The 13,592-nt window shown below is 40.6% G+C and overlaps 1 protein-coding gene across 1 annotated transcript; it reads right to left on the minus strand.

Moving 5' to 3' along the window:
- Positions 1-1,961: 1,961 nt before the first annotated feature.
- LOC103768544 (mucin-5AC-like) lies at positions 1,962-13,288 on the minus strand (the record flags this gene model as incomplete). Its single annotated transcript, XM_008935688.1, has 16 exons — positions 1,962-2,187; positions 2,701-2,812; positions 3,424-3,481; positions 4,290-4,409; positions 5,097-5,195; positions 5,311-5,421; positions 6,857-6,991; positions 7,701-7,732; positions 8,092-8,192; positions 8,588-8,657; positions 8,848-9,026; positions 9,893-10,091; positions 10,461-10,644; positions 11,614-11,864; positions 12,061-12,235; positions 13,065-13,288. Coding segments are annotated over 16 exons (2,276 nt in total), but the record flags the coding sequence as incomplete, so codon positions are not given.
- Positions 13,289-13,592: the final 304 nt, after the last annotated feature.

The following is a 13,592-nucleotide window of genomic DNA, read 5'->3' on the forward strand; positions in this document are numbered from 1 at the left end:
GTCTCCAGCTCAGCAGCCCCAGGGCTCTCAGCCTGTCCTGGCACAGAGATGCTCCAGCTCCTCCTACAAGTGCTGTGTGAGGAAGCCTGGTGGGATGGATGGGGAGAACAGAGCAGTATCCCACCTGGGGCCTCCCTGGGAAGCAGAAGAGCCCAAGACCTTGAAAAAACAAACCATGAAGTAACAATTTATCAGGAGGGAGCTGGGAGGAGCTAAGAGCTGGGAGGAGGTGGGGATTTTTTTCCAGCAGGCAAGGAATATGGGTGAGAAAGCAGCTGAGGGTGCTGCAGAAAGCCCCAGTTGCTACTCCCTCTGCTGAGCTGTCCAAGCTAGGCCTGGAGAAAGATCACCTTTAACTCTTTGCTGTCCCCTTGCTGATCCTAGAGCAGTTGTGTGGATTGTGTGAGACGTGTTGCTTGGTGCTGTACGATCCACAGTGGGATCTGTGGGGGCTGGCTCGAAGTGGAGGGCAACTAAAGCTGCAGAGTAACCCCTCAGACTTACACCAGTGAGGTCTGAGATCTACGTGTGTTGCAGTGGGCTCTAAAATATGAGGCCAGCTGGTTTGGAATGCTTTGGATAGTTTCTGTCTGTCAGGTGAAGAGCTTTCAGAGCTACAGAGTATGTCTAGACTCAAAGATGCACTTACTGGAAGCCCACTAGTGGATGGCATCTGAAATGATGGACTTGGAACACGTTCAGTGTTTGCTTTTGAATGCCTTTTACTCAAAGTAGCATCAAATCCCTACAAGGGGTTAGTTACCACAGTCTAGGTTGACTTTTGGCCTGGAGCTATTGAGAAATGGCTGTTTTAGGATGGGAAGCAAATATTTTGCAAAGCCAGCCACTCTCCTGTGAGGGACTCAATGAGAAGTCACAGGACACGTGCTGTAAAATGCTTGAAATTTATTAATCATCATTACTTTTTTTTTTTATAAGGAACAAAAATAAAACAACATTTCAAAACAAAATAGCAGAAGAAAATTTACCACACCCAGATAATACGACTAAGACTAAGAAATGGGTACCATTAATTCTGAAAGGCATGACCCAATAAATCAATTTTCCAAAATAACAAAATAAATAGCAATGGTTCAACTTTTAAAAGCCTCCTAGGAAAGAAGTTACATATATTATTATTATTATTTTTATTATTATTATTAACTTTTGTTTACAAAAATCCTTCATATGCCCCTGTTGGCAAAAAATATATATATATACTTCTTCTGTAAACAGTTAACCACAAACAAAAAAATATCCATATTTTCTTACAGTTACTATGTTGATGGTGTTATGTAAACAAAGAGGAGTGTGCAGCAGTTTCTCATGAGAGGATTTCTTTCTTTCTTTATCTCATGAGAAGATAGAGGGAAATATGCCCATCATAAATTGTTGAAAATAGTGAAGTTTCTATTTTTTGAGGAATTATGGCTTTCTGCAGGCTACGATTTCCTTAATGCAAGAAGAAGAACTAGAGAACCAGAGAGGTACAGTTTTCCTTGAGGCTGGTTTGTTTGTTTTCTGGACTTGAGCTATTGGTTTGCCCCAATGAATGGGGATCAAAATGTTATAAAAGGTCAATATTGGATATTGTCAAGTCTGGATGATGTCAGCACAGGCAAGCTTCAAGCCAGAAAAGAGTGTTCTCCTCATGACAGACTTTGTGCAAGTGTAAATTCAGCTCTCAGTGTCATGGTCCAACACTTCTCAGGAGACAAACAAACAGAAGATGTCAAAACGACCTCACCCTGTACCTCTCACGGTGCAGAAGGAAAGACACAAAGAACAACAGGAGATCTATTGGTCGTGAGAACTGAAATGATGCAGGCAGACAGAATGAGTTTGTATGCAGAAAATATCATCTGTTCAAGATTTTAGCTGCTTTTGACACTTTAGTGTGTTTTTTTTTTTTTAAGTTTTATCTTCAACCCTTGTTTGACGACTTCTCTCTAGTTCTGCTTTTAGCCTTTCACTTGTTCCTGAGAGATGGGTGGCTGCTTTATTCCCTGCTGGGTGCTGTCTTGGGGGATGCAGTCAGCAGTCACACAGTTGCAGCTCTCCACGTAGGTGTAGGAGTAGTTGATGGAGGTGCCATCGTTGCACCTCAGAGTCACCTTCCTCTGGCTGGTCTTGGTTTCCTGACAGCAGGAGCACTTGTGTTCCATTGTGTTCGCCTCTAGGGAGTACCTGATGGCAAAACCAACAGAGGAGGACTCAGAAATGGCCAGAAACACCCTTCCACTCATTGCTAGATATAACCAGAAGTTGTGGGCTTGCATCTGGGATGATGGCTCAATATTACCATTCTTGGAGCATTGTGGTGAAGTGCAGGTAAGTTATTCGTCATTGCAAAACCAGATGGGTTTAGCTCTTCATTAAGGCACAGAAAAAGTGCGTTAATTAACCCAGATGACATATTAAGCCAGTCCAAAAGTGAGAAATGACCTCAGCTTTCCATAGGCAAAATCAAAACCTGGGTCTAGTCTCTATGACACTGACCAGGCTGTTCAAACATCATTACCTTGAGGTCATTAAGGTAGTACAACATCATATCCATTAAAAATTCTCGTTAGCACAATGAAAACAGTCGATGAGTGGGCAGATGTTGGACGTATTAGAAAACCACTTGGGATTTGCTTTGTGTAACTCAGGCAAAGGGTGAGGAGAGCAGAGAGCACCGTGCTGTCTGGTGGCACTCACCGGGAGTAGGCGTCACAGCTGCCTTCACAGTACGTCAGCTCCACGGGTGCAGGAGACACACACCCACCACGCCTGATGACACTGGTAGTGTTGTGCTTCCTACAAGCTGAGGCTGTCACAAAGCAAGGGGAAATAGGTTAAAAGGCACGTGCAGGTAAATAATAGATATCTGTGTATGATACATGTAATCGTACACAGATATCACAGGAGAAATGGCAGGAGAAAACTGAGAGGGGTGGAGCTGAAATAGGGAATTGGGTCACAGTGCACTTCTCTTTTAATTGCTAAGGGCCAAATGATGACTCTTGCTGCTTGTGTTATCAAGGAATGAAAAATCTCCTTTTGCGTATGCAGCTTTGGTGTGGGATGCAGAAATAAAGAGCAGTGCTGTGGTAACTTCCCAGCACACACCCACCTCCCAGGGCTGCCTTGGCTTCCTTCCTCAAAGAGAAAGCAGCTGTGGGAGCTGGAGAATAGTCACGGTCCTCTCCCTCCCACAAAACAGCTAACATTTAAGAGTAGGGGAGGGGAATGTCCACTATATTTACATTTTCCAAGGCCTTAAAGAGCAGGCTGAAAATGTTCTGTTCCTGTCCTTTTCCCAGCTGCTTCCTTTCTCCCCCCAACGTGAAGCACTGGTCCCAAATTTGATCTGTGCATCTCTTCTGTCTATGCATCCACCATGCAAGTTGGACTAATGAGGCTCATGTTATCAGTACTTACTCTGTGGTTTTGGTCGACACTCTTGACAGCAGCCATCGTCAGAGAGCCTCATGTCATCCTTGAGTGGGGAAACAGAAGAAGATCACTCAGATTTCATAACTGCATACTGAATTTAGCAGAGCTTGGCACTGCTTCCGAAGTTTCTCTGGCACCAGAAAGTTTTTTGTAATGATATGGAGTCTAACTTCAGTCAAGGTTAAATATAAAGGGCACATAACTACATCAGTATTAGTAAGACTTCTTTGAAAGCTGACCTTGAGGGGGGCTGGAGCTGCTTTGCTGTCCTCAGAGTTCAGTAGCAACATTTCAGAACTGAAGCTTGTAGCACTTGTGTGTATTTTGAGTGACTCAAGTCAGGACCAGTGAGGGGTTATGCCAGACAGGGTAAAACAATGAAATAACTGACTCCCCAGATGTGTGGGGCTGGTTCTAACCTAACCTGACCCTTGTATTCAGTTGAAAGCTGTTGTGAACTGAAGCAGCTTATTTCCCTTCACCTTTGCTCTCAATAAGTGAATTCTAAACAAGAATTTGCAATCTTCAGTACTTTAGGAATAACAATCCTATTATTTTTCAAGATTATTGCTTCTAAGTCACCTGACACTTTTAGGAATCCAAAACATTATGCAGTACTCTTTTCTCCAGTGCCCAGTCCTCACTGAGGATTGATTTATCACCTGTTTTAATTGTCATTTGCCTCTCTGAAATGAAATTTGTTGGGCACCAGATTCAGAAAGGATAAAAAGGGAGCTACATCCTGTGTAATCCTTCTACTAGGTATTTTCCTTGGACATCATAATCCCTCTATCACTGGTGTTAGCCACTGCAACCTTGTCAAACACGAGGACTGCTAGAAGATGACTTACAGGCTCACAGTCCAAGGCAGGACATCTTTTCTGTAAGACAACTTTAATGTACTGGTCACCATATTTTTCACACGTGTAAGTTGTGCAGTTATCACCAGGTGGCTTCCAGAATTCTCCAACCTGAAAGCAGTTAAAATTCAAGTGAATAAAAATGCTCTTACATACAAATGAAGCAAAAAAAACCCAACCCCACAGTGGCAGTTCATTGCTGCCTACTGCAGTTGGGTTGTTCTGAACAATTTCCTTGAATTTCAGCTGGTAGTTAGTTGTCATATTCTCATACTGCTGTAAGTCTTTTTATTAATGAAGAGGCTGTATTTTTATCTGGATAGGGACACGATTTTTATGCAAATAGGATAAGTATGTGGAGTCATTTGGAAAGGTTAATTTGTGTTTCAGTGGTTTTGTCCTCAGAATTTATGGGTATGTCCCTCTAGATACATGGCAGAATTTCTGCTGGGTTCATCTTGTCCTGAAGCTCTCAGCTCACTTGAGACAAGGTGCTTGGACCAGAAAACTCCTTTTGCAGGTAAAACTATCTTTTCAGCAAAAAGGGTGGTGCTGAAGGCAAATAAGGGGCTGTTGATTTCTGAAAGCCACTGTTCAGTGTCACAGTTGCTTCCAGAAGTTGGAACTGGAGTTTTGTGGCTCAAGGCACTGCTCATGTGTGAGACAACCCCTTCCTTGCCTCAATGAGCATTTGTTTAACGTGAGAAAAGACACAAAACATGTCAAAGGAGAGGAAAGAGTGCCCATACCAGCAGAGTTCACCCCAAAAAAACAAAGAGCTAAAGCAGGGATAGTTACATGGAGCACGTGTGTGATGTTGCCTCCCACAGTCACGATACAAGCCACTGCCTTGCAGGTGCCACAGCACTGCCCGGGCTCCTTGGTGTACTTGTAACCCTGTTTTGAAAGAAATGGAGAAGAAATGGAGAAGATAAGGTCAGGACATTGACCTTCTCTGGTGGATGTTTGAGCTGGGTGGGGCAGGGATGACTGACAGCAAAATGACACTCACCTCCGGGCAGTATGTGTCACAGATAACAGGCTGGCACTTGACAGTGGGATGGTGAGAGGATTCAGAGCAGGTACATTCTTCACATGGGCCTGATGGGACAAGAGCTCCAGGCTGGGGGAAGTCAGAAAAAAAACCCATTAATAGTCAGTAAAACCAAGTTACTTTGTGTGTGTGCATCACAGATGGTACAAAGCTGAGCTCTGTATCTCTCTTAAACTCTCCTTAAATACAATTACCTCTCTTAAACTCTCCTTAAATACCATTTTGATTGTTTTATTTAAGCAAGAGGTTCTGTTGTTGGTAATGTCCATTTTAGAATTAAATTCTGCTAATGCATAAAGGAGAGAAGAGGATGGTTTTGCTTGTAGGGAGGGTGTTGATACGTTGAGGTCAATTTAAGAATATTATTTTATCTTAGACCTTTCTGTAAAATATGTTCCTTGATAGGAGTCTCAAATCATTGTGAATCTGTGCAAAGCTGTATGTTTATAGTGAGTTACTCTGGGTACTTACTGCATAGTAGGTTTCATTGACCACACAGCCTGGTCCTGTGAAAAAAAGAAGAAAGATGGTGTAAGTTTTAAGACATCATGTGAATCCTTCTCTTTCAAGGTTTTTGTATGCATGAGCTTAGAAAAAAAGGAGCTATGAATAGCAGGGGAAGAAGGTGCAGAGTACTTACTGCATTCAAAGGTAGGACAGCATCTGCCAGGCTGCATTATTGTCACTATTTCTTGTCCCTCTAAGCACTGGATGGTGATCCCAGGGCAGAGACTAGTGTTGCAGTCTGTTTAATGGAAGAGAACATAAAAAATCCTTAACTAAGAACTGAGAAACAAAAGTAGTTGTGTTTCACACCAACTTAAGTTTCCCCCATTTCCAGACAAGGTAGTTTAGTGACTAATTCAGTGTATTTGCCAAGATATTTTTAAAGCAAATGGGCTTTTCTATACCCTTTGTAAAACAAAGGAGGGTAGAGTGGTGATTTCTGAGAAGAGGCACTTCCAAAGAGAAATTTGTGCCCATTGAGAAATCTGATGACTCTCAGAAGTTCAGGAACTTGAGCAATTTTTGACTGTTCAAGACTTGTTTATTTAAGACTCTTTTTTTTTTTTTTCTTGGTCTTTGAAACAGAAAATTCTTTGAATAGTTTTTAAATAGTTTTTGTTTCAGGTGATGTCATTAATAAATGTTTTCAATTTTAAATGATAGGAAATTTCTAGTTACTTTTCCTGTGTCTAGCCATGTAAATTTTTTTTTCATCTTTAAAATTGTTCTTTTCAGGCATCTAGGAAATGCCTTTAGAGCCCTAATGGCTTAATGGTTGGACTTGATCTTAAAAGTCTCTTCCCACCTAAAGGATTCTATGATTCTAAGTGGCGTGAGGGACAAAAGCCTCTTGAAACTAATAACAAGGTATTAAAAAAAGACAAATTATTGCTGTAGCTCCCCAAAATGAAATATATTATCTTCTCTGTGATAAAGAATGGAGATGGTACTCACAGCACTCGGTCCTGGTGCAGCATGGATCTTCTGGGAGCTGTACCTGAACAGGCATGTAACCTGGTTCATCACAGATGACTTGCTGGGTCAGAGGACATCTGTGTTTTGTACAGTGTACTTGAAGAGTATATTTGTCACAGATACATTCCTGGCAATCTTCTGTCCATTTTTCTCCTGGCTAGATTAAAAAAAGAAAAATTTAAACAAGTTTAAAAACTTTATATATCAATTCAAACGAAAATCATTCTGTGTGTTCCTAGCTGGCTTATTCATACCCAGTTACCCGATTCCATCAACCTTGTCATATTTCTGGTGTTTTAGGTCTGATAAGAAACCCTCAAGCTGAAGCTAATGAGGGGAAGATACTGGAGGCCATGGAAAGATCTGAGTCTGAAGGAGAAGTGGTTGTGCTTTGCCTGTATTTTTCAGTGAGAAATTATCAAATGACTTGTTCATTTGCATGTAATTTTACAGGGAGGAATTTCCACCATCTGTCTGCAGCTGAGGAGCTATCAGTTTAGCAGCAACAGGAAAATTTTGTTATCCACCTGTCCCTTCATCTCTAGTAACTTTAATGAGTTAAATTCATGGAAATATAAATATATATGCCAAAGTTCCACTAATAAAATCTACCTCGTTCTTTCTCTTATTTTTTTTCTTTTACTTTTTTCTTTTTTTTTCAGTATGTGAGGTGATTGTTGTGGAAATAATATCCCATAACTTCTTAGGAAGTTATGTTGTTGCTGCTCTGATACTCATAATTATTTTTAAGACTAAAAGGGAATGAATGTTACAAAGAAATGCTGATGTCTCCCCCAAACCTAAGCAAAACTTTGTCTTTTTTCACTCCTCTGTGCCTGATAAATGACTTTGATTGTGGTACTCACCAATCTAGTGACTCCACTTGGTTCCCTACAGACTGGAAAGAAAAAAGAAAAAAAAACACAAATGGAGATTTACATCACTGAAAATTGACATAAAAGAGTAAATTTGTGCAGTTTCAAACACAAATAGTGTGAAGATAAAGCTAACAAGGAAATGAAGAGGCAGAATAGTTCTTCTGAACTGTAACATTCTACCATCGTGGCTGATTTCATGTAAGGTAAGAAGAGGGGAAAAAAATGTAGTACTGAATATTGTTTGATTTTTAGGTGTAAAGGAGGTTAAAGAGGCTGATTTGCCCACGATCTGACCACAGAGAAGATGGCAGTAGAACTTCCTATCCTCCTACCAATCTTCATATCTATTTATTCTCAAAATTGGCTCCAGGTTACTTACAGCATTCAGAGACACAGATGAAGTTGTCTTTACTCATGAGTGTCTTTCCTTCCGGACAGAAGCATCCTTCAGTTACTCCATAGCCGGGGAGCTGGATGAGGCTGGAGTGGGAGGAATGTAGGGATTTGAGTACAAAGTTTTTGCAGTGAAGGAGGAAAGCAAGCAGCACAGGGAGAAAGTCATGATGTCAGATCCAAGGGAAACAAAAGAGTTTACATTTTCTGGATCACAGAATCACTCTGGTTGGGAAGGACCTCTGGGATCATTAAGTCCAACCTTCATCCCAACATCTCCCTAACCACTCGACCATAGCTGCTGAAGTGCAGCAGGACTGACTGGTATTTCTAAATCTTGTCTTGTGGATTTGGGTAACTTATTCATTTCATTATGAAGTAACTCCATTTTTGAAGGAAAGCAGGTACATAACGATAGGAAAGGAGGAGACAAATATAAGCAGTTGTTACGAGGCTTGGTTTTCCTTTTTGTCTTCCCATACCTTTGGTCACAGGTAGGAGGATTAATGGGGCCACATGGCTTGTACACCGTGTTTGCTGGACAGTTGTATGCTGCATGGAAACAGAAGAAAGATCAGAAATTGTCAATAGATGTCCTTTTTTCAACAAAAATGACTAGTTTTGCTGCCTTCACCTGCAGCTTCTGTAAGGAGGACATTATTGGGTTTGTAGACAGGTGTTAGATGCAAGATGTGCCCACTGAATAAAACACTAATTACTACCATGTCTCTGCAGTACTTACGACATATGTTGTTGGTCTTTTTCCTCCAGTCAATGCAGACACCTCTGCTAGCACACTCTGTAGCATAGATCTCCAAACTGGAACACTGCATGGATTCCTCTCCTATGCGACATCCATCAAAGACACAGCCTTTGAAAAATGGTTCTGGTGGTATGATGGCATGGCAAGCTTCGAAAACCCTGCAGACAGAACAGACACCCCATCCTAAAAAAAAGCCAATAATCTGGCAGATAGCTTCAGGAAAGGGATGATGAGGAAGTTTGAAGCCCCTCCTTTTTTTTTTTTCCTGAGGAGTCTAATAGTTTTTTCTCTTTGTGGACACAACTTTTCATCAGTCTGACACCAGGAATTTAATGAAAAAGACAACTGCATCCAACTGAAGAAAAAGGGATGATAAAAGTAACTGAGAGATTGAAAAATTGCACATACAATATAGGTCATAACTTGGTAGACACTACAGCAAACGTGTAAGAGGGACATTATAAGTGACTCAGCTGAAAAAATAGCTTCTGTCTGAGCTCACAGAAGTATAGGAAATACCACAGGCAACCAGACTTTGTGCTTTTGGAGCATCCTGTTTTACATAAAATGTACAAAGAACAAAGGATGCTTTTTGCCTGAGATGTTTCTACCTGCTCTGTTAACCTGGTTGGTAACCACATTCTTTATGGTTTGTGCTGAAGGGCCACTTCAAACGTAGAGTTTAGTCTTTACTTAATAATGTAACTAAGAGTGAGTGAGCATACCAAGGGAGGGAGGAAGAGACAGAGAGAAAACAAATCTGTGAGGCTGCAACCCGGGAGGATGGATTCTAGTGGTTGTTGCATCCCTGGTCTTCTGACATCATCTCCTCCTCATCCTTGCTCGATTATCTTTGGCATGCAAGTCATTAAAGAAGAGCAGTGTCTTTTGCAAAACCCTTTGACTATATATACCCTGTTGTTAACCTGACAGCTTCACATGCTAGGGCTACGGTTCTTGCTCTTGTAAGATTTGGAGACAGTTTTGTCTAGAAAGAGTGAATTAATTCAGGTATTTTCCTTACTCGCTCCAGATAAGCTTGCAGAGAGGAGGTGTTTCACATGGAAGCTTGGGTGGAGGTGTGGTTACAACTGGTGGTACTGGTAATCCATGGCATGACTTGTCATCATCAACGATCCAGTGATGAGCCATTTGGGGACATGAAGAAATGATCTTGCCATTCGGTAAGCGGCACTCATCTAACTTGTTGTTTGTGCATGTTCCTGGAAGAGAGAACTGTGTGAGTCTTGAATGGCACATCAGAGATGTACTCTACATTCTCCTGCTGTGCAGGTGAAATGTATAAGTGCCTGGCTTCATAGGGACTGTTTTCTTTATGGTTATATGAACTTTAGTTTAGGTTAGGGAAAAGCAAATGAAACTAAAAACCCAGCCCCAAGATAAGAAAAAATAGTTGCTGAAATATTGAGTTTTTGATCCTACATAAGTTGAAGAGCACAATTGTTTTCATTTCCATTTTACTGCTGTTTTGAAGTTTCTGACAGTCATGAGACCCTATAACCATGGTGGGTGAGAATAACCATGGTAGGGTGGGGAAAGAGTCCCACCTCCAATTAATGCCTCTGTCTTACCACACTGTCCTTCGGTGTTGTTGCCAAATTTGCTGAATGGGAGTTTCACAGAGAATATCATCCCACTAAAGGTGATGGTTGCACCAAGCTCTGGTATTTCAACGATCATATTGATGCCAAGTGTGGAGAAGGAAAAGCCATCTTTCTTAAAGCCTGGTTTGACCACCTTGTTGTTGAAGTACATCTGAATGCAGGGGTAAAAAAGAAAACAAACCCAACACAACTTCAGAATGAGCACTGCCCCTGCTTGGTTGTTTTAAACAATGTGTTTAATAATCTTTGTAATCGTGCAGAACTCCTTATTGTTGTGCTTCACATCCAGCGCCCACTGGCATCACAATAACAGCCCACGTGGGCATTATCTCAGCTTGTATTGCACTGGTGTGATAATCTGAGTGGCCTCTGTGTGCTGTGTTTCTGCAGACGTTGTGCTGATGCACGACATTCTATATCTGAGAGTTTTCTTTCTATGCCTCATCATTTTGCTTATTGTAAATATTTTTCCATAGGAAAATGGGTGGTAGTTTAACTACAGAAGTATCAATGCTGTTATTATGCAATAACTTTGCTGCAAAATCACACTGCCCCCATACTACGTGTTGCTTGAGCATTGGAAGAGTTGTCTGAACCCCAAATCAAGTCAAAGTTCCAAGGTGCCAGGTTTATTTGGCAGTCATATTTATTTATCTACATTGTTCCTTTTGTAGCCTGTATCTTATATGAGCTAGTGAACACAGACAGATTTTTACTAATTTTTTGTGAGGAATTATTATGCAACTTTCTTCTCATTGAATCAAGATAAAGAGTTCAAACAGTCAATTACTCTTCCCTTTTACAGGGAATCCCTGGACTAATTTTTAAGTCGTGCCTTTCTGAGGGTGGATAAGGAGAACTTGGCACAGCTCTGTAAGGGTAGAGGGCATCTTGAAGACAAACTTTTCTGTGTTCCCTAATCACATAATAAACTCCTCAGCGTAACAGTGGGACTGACATTTTCACTGGCTCACCAGCACTCGTGGAGGACCATGAGGGTCACCTCTTTTCTTCAGCTCTACCTCTCCTCCCAGCAGAGGACTGGAGAGGGAATCATGTCATGGCTCTGGGTGTGTGCAGAGGGAGAAAATAATAGAGAAATAAAAAACAACTATTTTACCACATTAGTCATCACGCCATTCACGAGTTCACGGGTCAGCACCACTTTTGCTGATTTGTAGAAGATGATAATGGATTTAGGGCAGGAAAGTCCATCTTTTGCATCGCAGTAATAATTGTCAATGTAAACACGGAAGTTGTCGTATTTCGGTACAATCTGTTTCACCAGGACATAGGTGCAGTTTTCAAGGAAGGTATAGTAGATGCCATCAAACGTAATATAATGAGGATCACCCCATCCACTGCACACACCTGATAGAGAGGAAATATTTAGAAGATTAACAGTAGAAGAAAGATTAAGGTAGAAGACTTTAGAAACTGAAGTCAATATGCCACAATCCATAGAGCGACCTTGAGAAGACAGACTGACCGAATAATTTGTGAAAAGTTTTGATGCTTTAAAAATAATAATAATAAAAAAGTAATGGTTCAATCTTCTGGTGCTTACATTGACACTCATAGTGGTAGCAGCAGCCATTTTCATCAGGTACCAGTACTGCTGGGTATTTGTTCGCACAGGTAATCTCCTTTACAGGTGGACAGTGTATTGGGACTATTTCCACATTGTTGTCTCCCTTGCAGATGAGTTCTGTACAGTTGGATAATTTGTATCTTTCTCCAGGCTGCAAAATGAACAAAAAATGGCTGTTACACAGGTCTGTAAAGAGATAGGAACTATACTCAGGTTTTTAGTCTAAATGGGATATTGTTTGAGCAATCATGGTGCTGGGAAGGAAATGAATGTGTGCTGCTTGACTTCAATTTGTGGTGCAAGTGATTTGCAACGTTCACCAGAGGTATTAATAATTCTGACCGTGATGGAGAGGATCAGAAACTGTTTTGGTTTTTGTATCTGAAACAAAGACTAAAATGAAAATCTTCACTGGTAGCAGAAGGTTGTCAACATTCTACACAATAACAATTTTTTATGATAATACCAGGTGGGAATCAATTCCAGCTAGTTCTTCAGCATGAGGAGCACTTCTGATGTTATTGGGGGATAGGTCTTATGTGAAAGGAATGTTGTACTAGCTACGTATATTGTACTTCACTATCAGCATGGATCATCATTATTAAAAAAAAAAAAAAGACAAAGTACAGGCATGCAAATAAGGTAGGAGGGTAGGAGGACAGAAACAGATGCAAATTCCACAGCAGCTTAAAAGTTTAGTAAAGAAACAAAACGCAAAAGGAGACTATTATTTCAATAGCAAGGTTTGTCGTTTGTCAAATGAAGGGCATCAGAAAGTGTTCTGCTAGCACTGAAGTCAATAGAAAAGACAAATACAGCTTCCTTTCTCTGTCCAAATTTTGTCATGTCTGCTGCCCAGCAGTAGCGATACTTACTCGAGCAATGATCACGTACAAGTTTTACAGACTATAAATTCTTCCTCTCTGATATCCACCTAACAATGACGTAATTTAAACAATCATAAGACAGAAATTACATACCTGTAGGGGAGGGTAAGTAGAAGAAACACAACCGGGGAAAATAGTTGTTCCAGAAGTGGTAAGCAAAGGAGCTGATGTTGTACCCGTAGACCATTCAGGGGAAGTAGTAGTGAGAGGAGTAGTAACATTACACTCCGAAGTATACCGTTCAATTTCACATCTTGAATTACAGATGGCATAAAATCTACATCCATCACTGTCCATTTTGTTGTAAATCAAATCACCTGAAGGAAAAAAAAAAAAAAGAAACTCGATTAAAGTACACAAAAAAAAAAAAAAAGAGAAACAAATGAAAAATCAAAAGACAAAAAGAAAAGGTTCAGGAATTGAACAACACAAGAGGAAAATTAAGATGCAAAAGTGAATACATTCAATACAGATTTAAGAAAACTGTGATGAAAAAAAAGAAAAATGTAAAACAGACAAAATAAAAAAAGATAAGAAATAACACACTAACCAGGAGAATAAATGGCATCACCAATTTTACAGAAACATGGTGTAGACACAGGAGTGGTACTAAAGCTGGGA

This window comes from Merops nubicus, unplaced genomic scaffold, assembly GCF_000691845.1.
Source record: "Merops nubicus isolate BGI_N331 unplaced genomic scaffold, ASM69184v1 scaffold8952, whole genome shotgun sequence".
Classification (NCBI taxonomy): domain Eukaryota; kingdom Metazoa; phylum Chordata; class Aves; order Coraciiformes; family Meropidae; genus Merops; species Merops nubicus.